This window comes from Zootoca vivipara, chromosome 6, assembly GCF_963506605.1.
Source record: "Zootoca vivipara chromosome 6, rZooViv1.1, whole genome shotgun sequence".
Classification (NCBI taxonomy): Eukaryota; Metazoa; Chordata; class Lepidosauria; order Squamata; family Lacertidae; genus Zootoca; species Zootoca vivipara.
This window is the reverse complement of record NC_083281.1, coordinates 63868819-63891344: the sequence shown is the minus strand read 5'-3', so window position 1 is coordinate 63891344 and position 22526 is coordinate 63868819. Positions and strand designations below refer to the sequence as shown.

General features: G+C 44.3%; 1 protein-coding gene across 1 annotated transcript in view; it reads left to right on the top strand.

Moving 5' to 3' along the window:
- Positions 1–15283: 15283 nt before the first annotated feature.
- Positions 15284–22526, top strand: part of MPHOSPH6 (M-phase phosphoprotein 6) — a 13068-nt gene continuing 5825 nt past the window's right edge. The window contains exon 1 of the mRNA XM_035118197.2: positions 15284–15456. Coding sequence (XP_034974088.1) covers positions 15406–15456 — 51 coding nt within the window. The 5' untranslated portion in view covers positions 15284–15405. The remainder of the gene's footprint in view (positions 15457–22526) is intronic.

Sequence of the window (22526 nt, the reverse complement as noted above, 5' to 3'; positions counted from 1 at the left end):
AATCCTGGGCTGTCACTTCTTATCAAAAAAAATTCCTTCGAATTGTTTAATCTAGGCTTGCTAGGGTTTCTTCTCTTGCCCCCCTCCCTATTCTTTCAAGCACTTGGAAATGTAAAATAAATAAGGCAACCTTGAGCTGAATTTAAGTAATGTTGCCAGTTCCCCCCACTTCTCTGCATTGTGCAGAATTAGACAGAATAAAGCAAATGAGAAGCAGGAAGGAGAAAACAATAAAGCCTCATTGTTTTCTAAAGAATGAAATTTAATAACTTTAGAAAGCCGTTTCTCTGGCAGGCTGGGCCTTGTGGTCATTATCCAATAATTTAACATAAAGTGTTCCCGGAAAGACATCTTCACTGAAGGATGGTTTTAAATTGATTCCTCCTCCTTTCTCCTTCTTTTTATTGTTGAAAAACTCAGTAAAAGAATTTCAAAAGATAGGGTTTTCTTTTCTTTTCTTTCTTTTTTTATTCCAGATGAACTCCCCACATGTAATACCAAAGTCAGTAATTGTCATTCTAGCATTGCAGATATTGGTTCTGGAAATGTTTATATATTATCAAAATGAGGTTTCGAAATGAGCTATCGTGCCTATAAAAAAGAAAAAGAGGGAAAAGAGGGATAATATTGTTTCATGGAAACTAATTGGAAACTTGTTTTTGACTTAAAGTAGTTATTATTTCCATTAAGGCAGGCTGGAAGAACATGAAATTCACCTTTTTATCTTCCTTCCAGCCCTGCTGTCGTAGGTTATTTATTCAAGCTGAAATTAAAACCTGACAAAATCCCGGGGAGGTATTTCATACCAGTAAAAGATTATTCTTCTGGAAAGAAAGTTTTATATGAAATTTCATTATGTTGTTAGAGATGCATTTGTTATATGAAATGGAATGCATAATTCAAAGATATGTGCTTCCCTCTACAGAGGAAGAGCTGTCGTGTGATAAGAACCCAATATAACCACACTGGGGTCTCCAACACTTCCCCCAGTCAAGAACTGACCTATTAAGATTTCCTTTCTTTCATTCATTCATTCATTCACTTATTGTTCTTCTGCTATTGAAGTGCCCCAGAACTTGTGCTCATGGGCACCAATATGCCCCCCCCAGTACCTCCGAAAGACCTTGATAGATATCTCCTTAAGCATGAAAGACAGTTTGCTGTTTGCTGCTCAGTTCCTGTTTTCAGTGGCTCAGACTTTTCTACATAGAATACCTTGTCCATCCCTAAATGTGCCCACATTTCATTGGATGCCAGGACTGGATCTCCCGCCCACCATCTCTTCTGAAAAGAAGAGAAGTGCTAAGAGTCAGTGTGGCAGAGACTGAGGTAGGTGGTTGTTGATGGGAGGTGGTATGCCCATACCATTTTGTGGCCATGTCCCTTTTTCAGATGAGGCAGTCACTTTGTTATGCCATACCCCCATGGTATCTGCTCTCTCTCTGTGTGTGTGAGTGAGTGAGAGAGAGAGAGAGAGAGAGAGACAGACAGACAGACAGACAGACAGACAGACAGACAGACAGACATTGTGTGGCTCGTGTGACCCTGGACTGGGATGGAGAACCTTTCTCAGCTCAAGGTCCACATCACCACATGGGCACGGTCCTGCAAGAGGCAATACAGTCATACCTCGGTTTAAGTATGCCTCGGTTTGAGTATTTTCAGTTTAAGTACTCCGCGGATCTGTCTGGAACGGATTAATCCACTTTCCATTACTTTCAATGGGAAAGTTTGCTTCAGGTTAAGTACGCTTCAGGTTAAGTATGGACTTCCGGAACCAATTACACTCATATCTCGGGTTAAGTACACTTCAGGTTGAGTACTCCGCGGACCCATCTGGAACAGATTAATCCACTTTCCATTACTTTCAAAGGGAAAGTTTGCTTCAGGTTAAGTACGCTTCAGGTTAAGTACAGACTTCCGGAACCAATTGTGTTTGTAAACCAAGGTACCACTGTAATGATGATTCTGAAGCATACCTGCCACGTTCCTGCTGGAAAAATAAGGGGTCGGCAGACCGGAAGTACCGTAGCGCTGCTGCCATTTTGGAACTGGGTAGAGCAGCACCGGAAGTCGCTTCCGAGCATGCTCTGCCCAGTTCCAAAATGGCCACTGCGCCAGAAATCGCTTCTGCGCATGTCCAGAGACTCCAGACATGCACAGAAGCAGCCTCCCCTGGCCGGTAAGTAAACCGGGGGGGGGGATTCCTGGGGAATACGGGAGACTTGGCAGCTATGTTCTGAAGCAGGGGTGAGGAATCCTCTGCCTCTCATTCTGAATGTGGCCTTCAAAACCTCTGTCTCTTGCACTTGGAATTTCCTCTACTCTGTGTCCTCTCTTCCCAAGCCATCCCCCTCTCCCTTGGTCACCCATCCAGCCACCTGTCCTTGCTCCATGGTCTGTTGGTTGTTTTTACCTTGCTGGAATATGCCACTGAATTGTAAGAATGCCTCTTGGGGGATAGAGAGCACTGTGTTTTGGGATTGTGGTGTAGAAATCTCTGTATTTTGCATGCTCAGATGACGCTTAGCCTACTCTACAAAGGGTAAGAGGCACATCCATTGCTCTGTCCATTATTGCTCCACCCACTTTTCCTTCTGTCCTCACCCAATTTCAGCTCCAGCCCCACTCATTATTGGAGCACAGCCCCTGGGAGAGTGTCCATGTAGTAATGTAGCCCCTGGCAGTGGGTTGACCATCACTGTCAAGCAGGAGTAGCAGGGTTGGAAGCATAACCTGCAGACAAGATCAAGGACAGCAGCAAGGTAACAGCCATGGGGCTTTTCATGGAAGCCTTACCCACCTGCTCTCTTGTTATGTGATTACCATTGTGTATGGGAAAGAGTGTGTCAGGGGCTGGGTTGTGGGGTACAGTCTGAGATGAGTCAGGAGCATGAAACAGGTCAGTGGACAGAAATCAATGGGCATGTCAGGACTCAGGGGCAAGGCAACAGCCAGAAACAAAGACCACGTCAGGACTGAAGGATAACCAGGAAAACCTCAGAGCTCTGGAAGACTTTGTTGCTTTGGCTCAGCTGGAAGAGGAAGCTCTGTATATCCCATCCTGCCTGGAAAGTCCAGAGTTAGGCCTGAGTGGGCAGACCCATGCTGCCATGTCAGTTCAATGTCTCCTCACAGTCTGCTGCTGCTTTGTAAGGGGAGATGCCTTCGCTCGGTGGTCAAGCATCTGCCTTTGTACATAAAAGGTCCCAGGTTCAATCACTGCCATCTCCTTGTAGGACTGGGAAAAGCCTGCTACCTGAAATCCTAGAAACTGATTGGCAGTTAATGGAGACAATGCTGAGCTAGAGGGACCAATGGACAGACTCAATAGAAGACAGCTTCCTATGTTCCTATGTGCATCCTATGTAACTACACATGAGGCTATTCTGCAACGTGTTCCCACTACTGAAGTTGCAGAAGCAAATGAGCTAGTAGCATTAAGCCGTCTCAATTTTTACATTTGGGATTTGTGAATTTTTTTTTTGTCTCCCATGTAGGAAATGAGAATTACATAGAGGGTACCATTAATTACTTTCCTTCTCCTTCATTTGAATGCACACACACAAAAAGTCTCTTGCTGTTCGTCCGAGTCCAAGACATGTGCATTAGGAATGTTTCAATTTAGGCTAATCCCCTGTTTAAAATGCAGAGCGGGGGAGAGAGAGGAGATCACACGACAAAAGGACAAACCCAACCTCCACTGAAGCGCTGGGAATTGTGCCACCGGCTTAATTGATTCTGTCCCAATTACCTTCATTATGTATGAGTGGCAGAGCGAACTGGTTTGGGTACATTTGGATCTAGGATGAACGTCGCTGAAGAACAGAGCCAGTGCTTTGCAGGCATGCTGAAAAACCTGATGAAAATCATCCCCAGCACCAGCACCGCCATTCCTCCCCTTTTCACAACTCTTGTTTTCATTCAGTATGAACACAGTTTCTGGACAGGGATTGAAAGGCAGAGTGATGCCATTAGATAACAACGAGAGCGAAATTAATGTTTTTGCTATAGTGATGGCAAAAATCCATGCAGAAGTCAATTGAATTTATGCATAGTTTAGCACAATGAATAATGCAACTTTGTTCATGTCAATTATTTTTAAATGATGTATAGTATAGATCTTAACACCCTAGATCATTTGTGAGAAGTTCCGCTATGACCCATGCAAGTTGGCCCAGCTTATCCTATACAGAAATAGGACATGGATGCCATTACTTTATCCAGATTCTCCAGTACTTTCCACACCTTAAAATGGCAACATGTAGAAGAGAAATACTTATCTGAGCTAAATCCACATTTTATCCACAAAGTCCCCACAGTCCTGCATTTTCAGACTATGAAGTCAAATTTTCTGGAAGGGAGATAAAAGGCATTCTCTAGAGTTCAATGCTTTTGACTAAGCTATACCTGTGGTACCCAAAATGGGTGGTGAGATTAACTGGGAGGGGGGGTGTTAAGAGGCAAAGGGGCAGTGAATGTGTTTGTGTGCTGGAGGTATAAAGAGCTATGAGACTTTGGAAAGCTGGTATCACAGGATCAGGTCCACCCATTTTGTTGAATTAATTGAACTATCCAGCCAAGTGAGGTGGGAAGGACAAGCCACTCATCATCATCACCATCACCATCATATCAGACAGGCACTTTTTAAATTTAAAATCTGAAGGGACCTTTGTACATAGAATGGGAGGGCACCATCTTTTCCTTCAGCTCAAATCATCATCAAACTCATTCCAGATGCCAACTGACTGAATTTGCTTTTCCTTGCTCCTCAGATAAACATACTATATGCTATTAACCAAGGCTTATTGTCAGAGAAGCCCATGCTTAAAGGGGTTTGAGCATCTACCCTGACACTTACGAAGTGCAGTTAGCACAGCAAGACTGTCGTGTTACTGTTGGGATTCAGCAGATGGGCTATCATTTCAATATAGATAATAGCCATACCAACTGCAGGTGAAGGCAAAGCTGTATTAAAAATAGCCCTGCAGAGGGGGGAAAAACAAATGAATGAATTTTGTAGTAGTGGTGGCATTGGGGGGGGGGGTTTGAGTCTGTAAATCATAGGCAATAGTTTTAATTTCATTTTGAGTGCAATCCATTTAAGCATTAATCAGTCTGCCAGTGTCAAAACTCTCCATTAGGCAAAATGTTATCCTGCACCCCCAAATATCCTGCACTTGATAGTCATTTTTCACACGGTCAGGCTGTAAAATTTAAGGAGATGATATGACAGCCTACACTATAAACCAAAATGCTGCTGAATATATATATATATCCCTTTCAAACTGCCAAGGCCCTTTGTTGCTGTTAATCACAAGAGCGTTTGATGCAATTGCCAGTTATTTCATAAGCTCTCTCTACCTCTTAAATTATGCAGGAAATGAACAATATTTCCCACCGTACAAAATGGCATGCTGAGTGATTGGTTCCCCCCACCCTCGCAACCCTGCTGCTTAATTATTTTTCTTGTTGAAATCAAGTGAACGGGTTGGGTTTGTTTTGTTTTTTTACTTGCTGACTTCAGCATAGGAACATCGGAAGCTGCCTTATATCAACTGTCAGAAGACCTGTATCTGGGCAGCGGAATGGCATGTCCCTGCTAAATTTTATCTCCCCCCCCCCATTTTTCTAAAGTGCTTTTTCTTGAATTTTATCCATGTAGCAAAATAGAACTTCGTGAAATGAGCACATGCAAACTAAACCACACAAAGGTTGGTATGGGATGTTACATTCACAAAAAGAAATCATAAAGCTGGTTATCTGGATATTTGCAATGGGCTATAGACATGTAAGACGCGGGTGGCGCTGTGGATTAAACCACAGAGCCTAGGGCTTGCCGATCAGAAGGTCGGCGGTTCAAATCCCCGCAACGGGGTGAGCTCCCATTGCTCGGTCCCAGCTCCTGCCAACCTAGCAGTTCGAAAGCACGTCAATGGGCAAGTAGATAAATAGGTACCACTACAGCGGGAAGGTAATCAACATTTCCATGTGTTGCTTCTGGTTCACCAGAAGCGGCTTTGTCATGCTGGCCACATGACCTTGAAGCTGTATGCCGGCTCCCTCGGCCAATAATGCAAAATGAGCGTCGCAACCCCAGAGTCGGTCACAACTGGACCTAGTGGTCAGGGGTCCCTTTACCTTTTATAGAGATGTAAATGGAGAGTACCACCACAAGAAAAGAGAGAACAGGACGTGTGGCACACATGACTTGCGAGATATACAGCAGCATAAACCTGTGACTGAAACCATCAGAAGCACAAGGAGTATCAAGAATAAAAGCCTCTGTATTACATCAAGAAAAATGTTCAGCCAATTAGCTGTTAGTTATCTCAAATTTATTGAGAGACTAGTGGCTCCCCGCCCCTAACTTTTTTAAACACACATCATCAAACCAAACAGGAAAGTATTTGTCCTCTTCCATCTTTAAAGGTCTTTCTTTTCTCTCTTTCAGAGGCCAAACAAGTCCCAAGGCACAAGATAAGCTGGGGTGTGTATGCTAAGCCTCTAGGATTTCTTAATATATCTGTTCACTCTTTCAAGTCTAGATATTCCCTCCTTAGCTAGTTTGCAGCAGTGTGTAGGTTTTGATTGAAGAGGATGCCCCAGCACCACATCTTTTCTCCTTTGCTAAGGCACGTTGTGAGGAAAAGGGCTTCTTTTGAGAACCTATCTTTCCCAGTCAGGAGAGAGGAAGGGCTTTTGTTGAAATGCATGGGAAGTCCTTTGCAGCTAGGATGACTAGCAATCCTATACACTCTGGGGGCAGATCTACACTCATGGTTTATAACGTTAAGAAAGACTCGAGGAATGATTTTCAAAATATAAGAGTCAAATTACATTTTGCTAAGAATGTTAATAATGTGTTGTTAAAATGTGACCCCAGAGGGCTCTTCACAGCAACCAGGAACCAGGCAGTAAAGGAAACTGTTGTTCCGGAGGAACAATGTTAAGGTAAACAGTAATTTCTTTCTAGGAAAAAACGGTGTCGGTGCTCACCATAAAGTTGTTATAATGAGTGACATACTTTTAACCCAGGGGTAAGCAACCATGGGCCAGATGCGGCCCAATCACTGCCTCAATCCGGCCTGCGGACAGTCCGGGAATCAGCGTGTTTTTACATGAGTAGAATGTGTCCTTTTATTTAAAATGCATCTCTGGATTATTTGTGGGGCATAGGAATTCGTTCATTTCCCCCCACAAAATATAGTCTGGCCCATCACATGGCCCATCACACGGCTGAAAAAGGTTGCTGACTGACCCGTTTTAACCAGTGCTTTTCTTCTTTGAGTACCCTGGTGCGGGGGGGGGGAGCACTGAAGGTAATGAACTTTTTTATTTTAGCGGGATTTTATTTTAGAATTATTTAGCTAATATCGCTCTAATAGCGTTTAAAAAGTCAGTGTAGATCCAGCCTGGGTTAACTTTAGAAGAGCCCGGTGGATCAGGCCAATGGCCCATCTAGTCCAGCATCCTGTCCCCGCAATGGTCAACCAGATGTCCGTGGGAAACCCACAAGCAGAATCTGAGTATGAGAGCACTCTCTCTTGCTGTGGTTTTCAGCAACTGGGATTCGGAAGGATTGCAGCTTCCAACTGTGGAGGTAGAGCATAAGTATTGTTTTCTCTCCACATTATGTCTCTCCAGGGGTATAAACTTGAATAAAATATGGGGGGCAGGTAAGCCCCACCCTGCATAATCGATCACAAGACACCGCACACACCTTTTGAATGGCAATGTCCATCAATTGGGGGGGGGTGTTGGCCCGCTCAAATATTTTATTGGTGAGAACGAAGGGACCTCGGTCCCTAGGAGTTAGCTCCTATGTGTCTCTCGTTAGAAATTAACACTACTATTGCACTACTAATTATTACTGCTGGGAGTTTCAGTGCTAAATATTTCACCACCCACCTCCTCTAAGAGTGTTTGGGCCCAATGAAGCCAATCATGGATCAAAACGAAAGAAAATTCAAAGTGGCTCCGTCAGCCAAGACACAATTTCATGGCCGGGGATTTTTTTTGCATCTCACTCTCTTTCCTCTCTAAAGACACTTTTCTTGGGGGCTGATGGATAAGATCCAAGCGATCAGTGCTGTTAAAGGTAATCCATGCTTTTGTTGTTGTCCCACAAAAGAGAGCAAGAGGGGAAAATCCAGGATTGAGAAATTTGGGGTGAAAGTAACACACGAACTGAACTGACAAAAAATCAGTAGAGGCTTTGACTTCAAAATCAGCTGATTGCAATCTCTCCCACTGCCACCGCCACCCCTTTTAATATATGTGTAAAAAATGGAAATGTATTCCATGGGAGTTTGCAAATCGCTAATGTACATGTTTTAGCAGCAGCAGCATGGGGACCTTTCCATTCATTTAGTCAGGGACTGGAAATGTAAAGTTAAGCACCAGCATATTAACAGGATAATAGTTCAAATAAGAGAAATGTTGGGTAAGAGTGGTTTGAATGTTTGTGTATGTGTTACGTGACAGTAGCAAGCAGCAGCAGCGGATGGCAGGGCATCATGTGTGAATCGCTTATGTCAGATTTAAGAAGCAGGGACATTGTATGGGGCTTTTTGCACAAGGCCCCCAGACTCCTTCCATTTGCTCCCTTTTTAGCTTTTAGGATTCTTCTTCCTCTTCTTCGTTTTTCTGATACAGTCATGAGGAGGAGATTAGAAGCGTCTGGTTTCAATCAGCCACAATTCATCTCTGGTTTGAAACTATGAACCCCCAGGGAACCTCATGGCCACTGCCTAGATGTGGTCCTTCAAGCATCTGTCTGGCCATCAGGACTCAACTTATGCTATCCCCCTCTCCAGCCACATTACTTTCTCCTCAGGCCACTCCCCTCACTGGCCCACTTTCCCGCCCTCTTTTAATGTATTTGCTTGGGTGGAATGTGTCCTTGAACTCTGAAAAGGTCTCCTGCTTGCCTAGATGGAGGACAGGCAGGTGTGTGTACAGAAACAAGCCTGCTATACAAAGCTAATATTCACATTATTTGCTCTGCCCACTTTTGCCCCTGGCCCCACCCAGCACTGACATGTCATGGAGAAGGTAGTTCGGAAGGGAATGCAGCCTGTGGGCTGAAAAAAGTTTACCTTAAGCAAGGGTTTTTGGAACAAGCCAGCTACACAAACCATAGTTTGAACTTGGCTTGTTCCAAACAAACCACAGTTAATATTAGCTAGTGGGTCTGGATTCGATGACACAGCAAACTGTGGTTAATCAAACCAGAAGTGAACTGAGCTCCTCTAAACTTCTTCTTGCTGGTGAGCAACGGGAAGAGCATGGGGGAAAGGCTAGGCTCATTCCCATCACAATAAACAATGGTTTGTCATGATGTCCTAATGTAGCTATTTCTACTTCCCCTGAATGTGGTTTTATTATGATCATTTTTTCCTAAGCTACTTCGAAAGGGCCATGAAGCACACACACACGTCCACAAAGTGTTTGTTTAGCAGTCAGTTTGAAATCATTTGGATTCAAATTTCACAAGCAAAAATTTCTCTCAACACAGTTGGGTTTGGGGTTGTTGGGTTGTTGTTTTTTTTTGCCTTGTTACCTATTTTTCTAATGAGCTGCTAATGAGAGGTCAATTGCTTATGCAAATGAGGGAAACTGTCACACAGGGATTGGTGTATTGAAAGGGAAAGTATGCTGACTCTAATGTTCCAATGTCAATCATTTTAAGGAATGCTTTACCTTTTCTGAAAATTGGAAGAGAAAGGAACTCTGCAGCACTTTTTTTTCACTCAGAAAGAACTGTGGAATATTTCGGCGTTCCTTGGTGATGTCTAACCTTGACTCCAATTTTATTCTCTGCGGCAATATGCTGACTAATATGTACAGGAAAAAATGCCTTTCTATCCACCACAGTCATTAAAAGTTGGTATTTTTATCAGGACCCCGCTGTGATTTCCAGAGCTGCCTAACAACACAGGTGTTAGCTACTATAGGATTTGCCACAGTGGATCAAAGCAGCGATCCATCATGGAGAACTAGATTCTAGCTGCAGCACTTTTTGTATTTAGCACAATTGCATAGTGCATCAGTATTTCAACTTTCCATGAAGTACTTCAGAGTTTAAAAACACTGATAATGCATCATGGGAAAATGGGGAAATTCTTCATCCTGACAAAAATTAGCAAAGCTTGTAGCATTCTTTCGGGTGTTCACATTTCTCTGTGGTCCCTTGATTATTGTTATATGAAGAGACGGCTGGAGTGAATGAGCAATCACATCAGGTGGTAAAACCATGAAATTCACTCCCCCCCCCCCTGGGACAGTGATGGTCACCAACCTGATTAGGCAAATTGGTGACTACTAGCCACAATGGCTGTGTTCTACAATTCATAGTTGAAGGCAAAACACCTTTGAATTCTGGTTGCTGGGAATCTCATGTAGTGCTTTTGCATTCAGGTCCTGTTTACATCTGGTTGGCCATTGTGATAACAGAGTGCTGGTCAAGATGGGCTTTTTGCTAGATCCGGCAGGGGTGAACTTATGTTCTTATGCTCCGCAAGACTTAGTTAAGAAACAAAGAACTGCTGCTGCTGCTCTCTTCCTTATTTACAGGGGCTATTCACACAAACACCCACACTCCTCCGGAAGCTAGACTGCATAGAAACCAATAATGTAAAGGACCTTTAAAAGCAACCCCCCTCCCCAAAAACAATCCCGGGAACTGTAGTTTACCGCTAACGAAGCTATAATTGTAGGCACCCATAACAAACTACAGTTCCCAGAATACTCACTGGGGAAAGCGTGTTTTAAATGTATGGTGGGTACGTAGCCTCTGTGATGAACAGACTGAGATTGTTATGAAGGACCAGGTGCGCAGCCTGGGAGTCATTTTGGACTCACAGCTGTCCATGGAGGCGCAGGTCAATTCTGTGTCCAGGGCAGCTGTCTATCAGCTCCATCTGGTACGCAGGCTGAGACCCTACCTGCCTGCAGACTGTCTCGCCAGAGTGGTGCATGCTCTAGTTATCTCCCGCTTAAACTACTGCAATGCGCTCTACGTGGGGGCTACCTTTGAAGGTCACCCGGAAACTACAACTAATCCAGAATGCAGCTGCTAGACTGGTGACTGGGAGCTGCCGCTGAGACCACATTACACCGGTCTTGGCTCCCAGTACGTTTCCGAGCACAATTCAAAGTGTTGGTGCTGACCTTTAAAGCCCTAAATGGCCTCGGTCCAGTATACCTGAAGGAGCGTCTCCACCCCCATCGTTCTGCCCGGACACTGAGGTCCAGTACTGAGGGCCTTCTGGCTGTTCCCTCGTTGCGTGAAGCCAAGTTGCAGGGAACCAGGCAGAGGGCCTTCTCGGTAGTGGCGCCCGCCCTGTGGAACACCCTCCCATCAGATGTCAAAGAGAAAAACAGCTACCAGATTTTTAGAAAACATCTGAAGGCAGCCCTGTTTAGGGAGGCTTTTAATGTTTAATTGATTATGATTATTTTATTTTATTATTCTGTTGGAAGCCGCCCAGAGTGGCTGGGGAAACCCAGACAGATGGGCGGGGTATAAATAATAAATTGTTGCTGTTGTTGTTGTTTCCCTCGCCTCTTTTTAAAATTCTAGGCCAGTTCACTTTATGTGGAAAAGCTGTCTCTTTAAACAAAACCATATCGAGTTATATTTCAGCAGCTAACTTTTAAAAAAAGAATGGCAATTTAATCAATCAGCACCATCCACCCCCTCTGGAAAAGAAAAAAGGAAGCAAAAAGAACCCAACTAACATAACCTATAATCTTTGTGTGGTTCAATCACTCTGAAACAAGCCCGCAGCATCAATGTTTATTAAAGTCATGGGAGCAGGCGTATTGACCTCGGAAATTGCAAAGCCGGTACCTGTGCAGCTGGCGCAGGCTCAGTTTTATAGTTAACAAATAGACTGTGATGTTTTCCCTTTTTGTCTTTTGTGGCGACAACTAATCTTATTTATATACAGCGCCAATCAATCCATATGGCACTTTGCAAGGTGGCTTAAGCAAAACGGAAAGGTCCCTGCTCCCCAGGGAGTTTGCAGATTGAATTTAGAACGTAAGGGTGACAAGAGGACAGGGAAGGGGGACAGGAGAAGGGAAGGAAACAGGGAATGCTCGCATGTGCTGCAGATAATAACAAGCTCTTGTGAGGACCAAGAGGTGCCACAGATAGAAAGAGGGGCTGCAGCTCAGTGGCAGAGCACATACTTGGCATCCAGAAGGTCCCAGGTCCAATTTCTAGCATCTTTAGGTAGAGTTGGGTTGGGAAAGAAACTCTGGGAAGCTGCTGCCATTCAGTGTAGACAACAGTGGGGGTTGGTCCATTACTTTTATTTATTTCATAAAAATTTATAGTAAAAAGAACAAGCAAGCAAACATTCAAAGCTGTTTACAAAAAAGATAAAATACATATGGGGTAAGGTGCTCTCACAGGTAAACTGGTCCTAAGTTGTTAAAGACTTTATAAACTAATAGTAACACCTTTTAAGTTGGCCCAGTAGCAAATTGGCAACTAGTGCAGGTCTCAGAGCAAAGGTGTTATATGCTAACAAGGTGAATGGGGTGCTGGCCTACCAACCTCACCAAATCCCACCTGCCTGCCTTCCTACTCATATCCAGTTCGGAGAGCAACACTGCCTATCTGCTTCCTCCTCCTTAGTCTCAGTGTAGAAGTCTGCAGGGAAAATGATGAGGACCAAACTATAATTAGTTGGCTCTGTCTTGTCATTGGCTCTGGCTCAAACCATTTTGGATTCCACCCAAACCAGTCCCAATGGACACCAGCCACTGCTGATCCTATGGTTTTCTTTTTCTGCTGTGGCCAGTGGTAAGTATGCAGCCTTAGATTATAAACGCCTTGGTTATAGAAACTATCACTCCACCCCCACCCCCCATGTAACTCTATTACAGTAGGTGCAAGACATACATTATCCCAAATCTACTGATCAATCGATCAATCAATCCAGAAGAACCAAAACCATATGGAGTGCAATTGTCATTCTCTCATGGATAACAAGTAATAGATGGCTGTATTGTATAACTGAAATGCACTTTCCTACCAGTCCAGTAGGGAATATGATATGTGAGTGCGACATAAACATGATCCATCATTTTCTTATCTCCAGTGCAGAGAACAAACTTATATGCGGGTAACGGCTGCTGACTTTTTTATTTTTGAGAAACCAAGCTGTTATATTTTCCATAGCAAAAGGCAGATAGTACCCAGGTGCGTAATCTGGGCTTACAACCATTTCTACCTACCTATTACTGGTGCAGATTCATAGTCCATTTATATTCTCATTCTTGGTATAGAACATAAAATGATATCCTGGTAAAACATAGCTGCCAAGTTCTCCCTTTTTTTAAGGGAAATTCCTTTATGCTGAATAGGCTTCCTCGCGAGAAAAGGGAAAACTTGGCAGCTATGTTATGTGGTAAAAGATGCTGGCATGAACATCAATTATTTTTCAAGGCACACACACATACACACACGTTAGAAAGAGAAATATATAATTGTCCTGTTTTCAGATTTGCTAGGTGTCAATGCATTTCTGCTACAATTTTTTAAGCACTATGCTAACAATATGTTGCAGTTTATTTATATACAGCTTTTTTGGTCCAAAGGCTGTCAAACTGGAAAGTAGAACCAAATTATTAATCCAACAAAAGGTATGATAAAAGCACACTAAAATACTATCAAAGCAATAGAATAGAACAGAGCAAAATCGTATTTGATAGTGGCTTATCTATATAGTGAACTGGCCCAAATATGACAGTGGTGATCTAAGCTGGAGTTGCATCCAGTGTTAGTAATACTCAGAGTAGGACCATTGAAATGAATGGGGCCTGACTAACATAAATCTATTAATTCTGGTGGGTTTACCCTAAGTAGAACTTAGCTACATCTGACCTCCTAGGCTTCCTCACTCCACCCAGTCACCATCTTTCCATGTGATTATGAAGTGGAAATCTTGATACAGTATTTAGAAAGAAAAAGTGTACAGATACAGTATCTAATTGCGTCCTCCCTTCACCCAAAGATAACCAGATGGGGAGCCTAATTGAACAGATTTCAGCTGTCTGAAATCACAATCTTCCAGAATCTTTTACTATAACGATAGTGTTGCTATCTGCTGAATGTTATTTGCTATGGCAATTAAAGCTTGATAGTTTATTAACTGGTTTTTACAGTTCCTGATCTGGCACTAAGAATACTGTTTTCCCCAAGTCAAGTGAAGATAGGGAGGGAGGGGAATCCTATTGGGTGGGTTGCACTTAAGAGGACAAGGCAGAATTCAGTTACTGTGTCCTAATATGACAACTTCTGATGAAGTGAATTGGGCAAACTCAACTCCTGCTTGCAACAATCTCCCTTTTTTATACCAACATGTGGTCTTTGGTAGCATGAGCAGGCAGTTAGCAATATTAAGACTGGTCAGAATTAACCGATGGTCAGAATTTCCTACTTAACCCACCTTCTACATTTTGACCTGGACCGCTCAGTTGTTGTTGTTTGTTTTAAGGCAAGTTCAGTGGTGGTGATGGGAGAGACCTGACCTGACAGAGGTGTATAAGGTTATGCAGCGTGGAGAAAGTCAGTAGTGGTTTGATGTTGTTTTCCCCCTCCCTCTCTGGACACCAGAACCCTGAGGTCATCCGATGAAGCTGAATGCTAGAAGTTTCAGGAGAGAGCAAAATATAGGACTTTTTCGCACAGCACATAGTTAAACTATGGAACTCACTGCCACAGCAGGCAGTAATGGTCCCCAAACTTAGATGGCTTCAAAAGAGGATTGCACAAATTTATGAAGAAGTCTATCAATGGCTACTAACCACAACAGCTGTAAACCTCTGAATACCTGTCGCTGAGAATAACAAGCGAGGAGAGAACAGTTGCACTCAGGTCCTGCACTCAGGTTTCTCAGGGGGATCTGGTTGTGCACTGTGTGTGGGAAGTTAGATGCTGCCCCAGTGATTGCTCTTTTGCCAGCAATTAAGACTCTTACTGTAAGCAAAGGGCACATCGGGCCACAGAGAGATACTAAGCATGCTCCATCCGTGCCAGCCCTTCTTCTCTTCCCTAAAAAAAATATCCTATCTAAGCTTTTTTTATATTTAGCTTGTTAAAATACTTTCCCACAATCCACGTTGCTTAGAAATGATCCCACGTTTGATGCCTCCACGCTGTCAGTGGAGGGGCGGGAGGGGAGCTGGCTCAAAGTGAGGGCAAGAAGCTGGCAAGAAGGCGTCAGAGGGCTCTACCAGGCATGCGTACAAAGGACCGCGCATGTTCAGTAACACTCCGTAGGTTGAGGCGTGTGGAGGGCGAGGCCGCGGCCCGGTGGGTGCAAGGGAAGACTAAGAAGGCCAGCAGCGAGCCAAAGTGCCCCTCAGCGGAAGCCTGTCACCGTCATGGCAAGGGACGTGAAGAGTAAGCTGTCCAAGAATCTGCTGCGCATGAAGGTAAGAAGAGCGCGGTGTGGAGATTATATAGAACGAACGGGCGCCGAAGGAAACCGAGCCGAATGGCTTCGGCAAGGGGCGGGGCCAATTTTATCCTTTCCGAAAAGCTTCGGGTGACAAGCCGAAGAGAATCGAGCGGCTGCTTTGCGGACGAAAGCAAGCCGAGCGGGTTCGGGAATAGGCGAGGGAGCAAACAGGTCGGATCGAATCTGAGGGGGAAAGGTCATCCGAACGGCTTCGTGTTTGGAACGGGGCGGGGAAAGGGAAGCCGAGCGCAGCCGAATGGCTTCTTAGGCAACGCGAGAGGAGTCGAGGGGCTTCGGGTGGAGCCGGAGAAGGAAAACTCCCCGCCCCATCTGCGCGCTGTAGCTTGAAAAAGAGAGGTGCCGGGGTTCAAGCATGATCACCAGTACCTGCCTCAGTATAATTATCCTAGGAGTCGGAACACCTCAGGTTCCTTTTGGTAGGGCAAGCATTTGGAAATGCTCTCTGCCTATGCTTAGAGGCAGAGATAAACACCCCCCCCCCTTTTCTAGCCTCCCGGGACTGAAATAAATTGGAACCTGGGGTTGAACCGCAACACAAATTAGGTCATGCTTAAGTTAAAGTGCCTAACCTAAGTTAAGGTGCATGGAAGATTGATCTGCCATCACAGACCTGTTTTGCAAGGTGTTCTTACAAATTTTAGATTTTGGGGTATGCGCTTGACTGGTTTTCAGTGGGAAGCATGTACCAAGGTTTTTTCAGTGCTCAAGAGAAAGTATATACTGAATTCTTAGAAAGTCTTCCTTCTCAAGTGGCAAAATGCACACAATTATATTATTGTTGTTTCAATTATGGTTTATTACCTGCCCTTCACCCCAAGGTATTAGGGTGGGCTACAACACAATATTAAGTATGCATGCAGATTTCTGTACACTCACAGAACAGACGGTTGGTATGGAGTGGCAGATAAAAGTTTTAGGGACTAGGTGTGGAGTTCAGAACGTCTGGAATGCAGTGGCTCAAAATTAAATGAAAGTGCAACATTTATCCTTGGTGTTACCAATGCAAGCTCCATTTCAGTATAAATGTTTTATCAGAGCCAAACTGATAATATCAGAATCCATGGTGGTTCCAGTTCTGTGACTTTTGTTTGATTTTTTCCATTCAGCAGTAAGTGGCCTTATCCCTGTTGGGAAATTCCATTCCACCTTAAGGAGCAGATGTGTGAGATTGTTACATGTCACATGTCCGTTTACATTCCAGCACAGTCTGCTGGGAACTTCCGTTTGTGTATAGCTTTTGTTTTTGAGACCCTCTGAGGAGGTGAAGGAGAGATGATATGGTTTTTTTGTCCTGATTTATGCTTAATAAATCTGCTTGTAATTAAGGTTTCACAAGCCTTATCACGCCGCTTCTGTTCCCGCAGTGCGCTCTGCTAATATACGGTAGTGTGCTCAGACTTTTGAAGTCTGAGTCACTGGTTTACGTCACACCAGGGGTATTGTCCAGCATGTTGGCTGGAAGGGCATGATCCAGCTGGGGGCTAGCCAGCTGGCCTCTTGACCCCTTCTGGATGCTGACAACCCCCTGCCTCCTACTAGTTACACCACAGCTTGGAATATATTGGTGAACCTATCCTAAGACCAGGGTTCAAATCAAAGCTTGGCCATGGTGCTTACTAGGTGACCTTGGGTCAGTTACTGTGTCTCAGCCTAACCTCCCTCCCTTGTGAGGATAGAATGGGGAGGAGGAAGACAATGTGTCACATTGAAATCCTTGGAGGAAACGTAGGATGTAAATGTAATGTCACAGATTTTGGACTGTGCTTGTGCTCACTGAGAGTAAAACAAAGGCCACCAGAGCTTTTGAACTAAGCTGAAGTATACAGGATTCTAGGGGAAAGCATCAGAACTTAGGGATATAGGAAACTGCACATGCTACATCAAAGTATCTGCTCATCTGTCTATTTTATTGACTAGGGAATAGCTTATGGTCTTAATCAGGGGTCGGCAAGGTTTACCTCGCCTGGGCCAGTTCACTCCTGCGGAGATGGCTCTGTGGGTCAGATGCGCATGCGCAGATGCGATTTCTGGCATCTGCACAGACACAATTTCTGGCGCCGTGGAAGTGAGTGCTGTGCCAGAGGAGTCGCCGAGCGGGCAGCTCGATTCGGGGGCAGCTTGGGGGTTGTTTAAATGACCCCCATGGGCTGCTTGTAACCCCGTGAACCGCAGGTCTTAATACTTTAAAGTGGAGATGTCAAGAGTCAAACATGGAACTTTCTGCATGCCAGGCCACTTAGTTCTCTTGTCTCCCATAAGCCACAATCAGCAGTTTGCAGCATAAGGCTGTATGCACACTAACAAATCTATTTATTAGATTTATGAATTGCCTTGTGCAAGGTGTTGGAAGGTGATGTACCATATAAAACAGCGCATAACAGATAGAAAGAAAAATATAAAATCCAAAGTTAAAACACTATAAAGTAATCCAATCTGGGAAGCAGATCAAGAAATATACCCAAATCTACAAAATATATCCTCCCATGATGACATAATCACCACAGCATAGTCTATTCTGAAGACCTGTAATGTCAGCGCTCAAAATTCCTAACACTGGGGGGGGACTTTTGCATGGCCCCCAAAAGCACATTTGATGCAGATTTAAAGCAGATGGCTTCTCCCAAAGAATCCTGGGAATTGTTTCCCCCTTACAGAGCTACAATTCCCAGTATTCTGAACAAGCTGCAGTTCCCAGAATTCCATGTGGGATGTGGGGGAAGTCATGAGCTTTAAATGTATGGTGTGGGTCTGCCCTTAGTTTTGTTGGATTTTGTCCAAGCTAAATGTTGTTCTTTTGCTGGCTAGAGTTTTACATTGACTGGTAATGGTAGGACCTTGCTTCAACTGTGCTAATATTACTCATAATTCCCTCCCGCAACTCCTCAGTATAATTGTGTGGCAAGTTGTGGGGAGAGAGAGAGAGAGAGATGAATAAAGCCCTGACCTAGCGATCGCCCTTGGATTTGCGGATCCAGTGTCAAGCCCTTGGTGGAATTAGTCTCGGCTCAGCGGCTAATGGGCTCCGTCGCTGTCCGATAATGTAGCACGCAACTCAGCGGAAGAAGAACGCGGCAGTGTGATTGATGATCGCTTCGCTTCCAGGGAACAACATCTTGAGTTTAATTGCCATTAATTTTTAAAAATATAAATATTCATTAAGTATTTATAACTCAATATCGCCAGGCCTTCATGGTTTATTTGCTTCGGTTTTGTGGTTGCGCCGTTCCTGTTTTATCTTCATCTTTGAGATTAAAATTACCTTCAACTCATGTAACAAGCAAGGCGATATATATATATATATATTTTAACAGGAAAGGGGGGGGAAAGAAAATATTTTTAGTCTGCCACAGTTTACATTGTACCAGGGGTAGCCCTACATCAGAAGGCAATTAAAAAAGGTTATCTGGAAATGACTGTGGGTGCAGTGCGATGATCGTCCTGTTTATTCAGAATTAAGCCTTGCTTTTGGTAGTGCAGTGCCCTAATCTGTAATCCTGTTTACTTAGAAGTGAGTTTACTGTGTCAGATCATTGGGGCTTCTGACCCAGCACGGCTAAGATCAGTCAGGAACACTTCCATAGGCCATGTGCTCCCAAGTAATACCGTTAACATGAGTTGTGTTCATTTGAGGGAGATCAGCTTCATTTTGTAGTTCGGTCAGCAACAAATACAAAGAGACTTCCTAACTACAATGACAGGGGGGGGGGTAAGAGAGTGAAAATTCATGTCGAAAACTCACCATGCCAATAACTCTGGGCTCATGCTGTCCAGGGTGGAAGGTGGGGAGGGATGTATTTTTTAAACATCTCCACCACCACCACTTCTGACTGTCTTTCAAAATTTCCGCTTCCTTTGTTCCTTGCTTTTGACAACACAAAGGCTGACTGTAACACAGATCTGTCTCGTGACTTACATGTACTTGTTAGGTAGAGCAAAAAACCAGAAAGCAGGACCTGAGCACAAGAGCACCCCCTCCATGGCTTCCAGGAACTGGGATCCAGTTATACCTGGGAAAGAACCCTCTCTGAAACCCCTGGAGATCTGCTGCCAGTCAGTGCTGGAAGGACCAATGGTCCGATCTTCTATAAAACAGCTACCTTTGTTCATCTGCAGCTCTCAAAATGCAAAGCCTATCTTCAAGTGGTTCGTTTTCTGTTACACTGTAGTTTACTGCCTGTTACAGGCATTTAGCTGCCGCATCCTGCTTCCGAAACTGCAGGGCACTCTGTTGCAGGGCCATTAGCAAATGTAGCGTGTAAAAGGTAAAGGGACCCCTGACCATTAGGTCCAGTCGTGACCGACTCTGGGGTTGCGCGCTCATCTCGCATTATTGGCCGAGGGAGCCGGCGTATAGCTTCCAGGTCATGTGGCCAGCATGACAAAGCCGCTTCTGGCAAACCAGAGCAGCACATGGAAACGCCGTTTACCTTCCCGCTATAGCGGTTCCTATTTATCTACTTGCATTTTGACGTGCTTTCGAACTGCTAGGTTGGCAGGAGCTGGGACCAAGCAACAGGAGCTCACCCCGTCACAGGGATTTGAACCGCCGACCTTCTGATCAGCAAGCCCTAGGCTCAGTGGTTTAGCCCACAGCGCCACCTGTGGAAGATGTCAAATGATCCATTTGCAGTCTGTACATGGTGGAGGGCTGTGCTCTTAGGCAGGGATGCTGGAACTGCGAAACTGTTCTTAGGGAATGAGAAGTAGCCAAGTACAGTATGTCCCTGATTAAACTGTAAAATATTAGAGACGATGAGCTAGTTACATGGTTCATTGGATTCAACCCCATGTTGTCTGAAAACACTTGCTGTGAATGCATGTATTTATTTCTTTATTTTAACTGCTAGTGCTGGGCCATAATTATTAACAAAGCCCAGTGGTTTCTTATCTGGGGACTTGTCTATGAGCAAGAAGCCTGCCCTGTTTGCTAGCTGGAAGGTCTGCTTTTCTGCGGCGGAAAGTGGCCTTTTCCCCTGCCAGCCCCCGCCCCCCCGCCCCGAAAACCATTTCAAACAACATCAGCAAGTTGATTTGTGCTGGAGGCTCTACCCTATTGTCTTCCCAAATCCCTCGCTGCAAAGTGAGCCTTTAGGTCCCCAATGCACACAAATTCTAAGCTTTGAGAAACAAAGAGAGACTCTGAAAAGGCGAATAGAACTGCACACAACTTCTGCAAGCACAGCTGAACCTCGGTTTGCAGACCTTTTGGGACCAGAGATGGTTCATAACTGTGTAAAGTTCATAACTTTCATGAATTCCCTTGCCGCACACCAGCCCTTTCCATCTCCCCTCTTCAGATCCAGCGTAGCCTCTCTGACTCAAGAAATGATTCCGGATACCAGTCACACCATTGGCTAGCAGGAAGGGGATTAGATATTTCTATGGTTTAGTTGGGACATAGAAAATCGCAAGTCTTTCATTGCCTAAGTAGGTGGTTTCAAAAAAATTCTACTCTCAGAAACCCTGTCCCACAGTGACTTTTCTACTGAGGGCCAGCTGTCTGCTCTGGGATGGATGAGGAATCCTGAGGCCTCATAGTGTTGATGGATTTCAGGTCCCGTCATCCTTGACAATGGGCTGTGTTATCTGGGGGCCACTGGTATGCCTACCCTTATTGTAGAAGATATTGGGTTATGTTCCAGGAACATAAACAAAACATAACAAGGCAACTAGATCCTCCAAGCCTGAAGTCTGCCCACAACTAGTATAAACATTACTCAGCTAAATTGCCAATGATCTGACTTGGCAGAACACGGCTTCCAATGTTCCGAAATCCGAATATCAATAATTTTTCAAGTTCCAGTTCAATGAGTTGCATCCAGGGCTAGTCCAACTCGAAGTAAACCCATAGAAATTAAGAGGCGTGACTGGGTTAGGGCATTAATTTCAGTGGGCCTGCCCTGAGTAAAACTTAGTTGGATGTAGCCCAATATGTTTTGTACAAGTTTCAGCATAATAGTGTGCTGTTTTACCCAACTGGTATGCAAATGAAATGCAAATTAGTAGTGGCCTTTGGCTTGTTTCTGGCACACCCCTCAGCACTGATTCCTCTCCCGCTCTTCCTTTCCCACGCATCCTGCTGGCTATGGAGCTGCATCACATTTCAGCAGGGGATCTTAGTGTCTCTCTCACCTTAGTTCCTTCTTCAACAGCTTGATATATTTTCCCCCAGGACACGGTGCTTCGGCCCTGGAAGCCAAACAAATGCTCATTTGCAGAGTTTTAATTGCCTTGCAGCTGCTGAAACTGGTTAGGTATTTTTATCTTGTAGCTCTTTGGTGTCTAATCTCTTGTTTTATACCTAAATATAATGATAGTTAACTGGGTACTTACAGGGGAAATTTGCCCATTGAGATTTACAATTGAATAAGTAACCAGTTCCCTTCATTTACTTGTGACCCTCCATAGCGGCCATCCTCTTTTTCATCTTCCCCTCTTTTTCACCAGTTCTGAGAAGTGGTGGAGGGTGGTCCATGGGGGTGAACAAGGCACTGTCCCACCAACCTCACTGACGTCACCCAGGCCTCACCTACAGCCACCTTCTCCTCCTTAGTCTCAGTGTTGGCCTTGTACAACTCAGCAAGGAGTTATATATAAAGTTGTACATAAAGTCTGCAGAACAAGCACCACTGCAGAAATTTAGCTTTTGCACAGTGCTGTTAGGACCTTTTCTAGTCCTCTTGAAGCACAAAATGATTTCCTCCTCCTCCCGTTTCCATGCTTGGTCTATTAAAATAGTTAACAAGAGACTTCAATTGCCCTCACTCAGTATCTTAGCAATACTTCCCAAAGATGAAAGCTGTTCATGCATACTTAAAATCAGTTGCCTAGGGGCGTTTGGAAGTCTTTCTGAACCTCAGTGCATCAATAATGCTTTCCCTGCATTTCTGAAATGAATTTTTGCACCGCTGAGAAAAGCTGCCAACAATTTTTTAAACAAAAATATATATGAAAACACAGCATGGTGCAAGAGATGGTACCAGCTAAGAAAAAACCCACGAATTCTGACCCTGCATCTTTCGA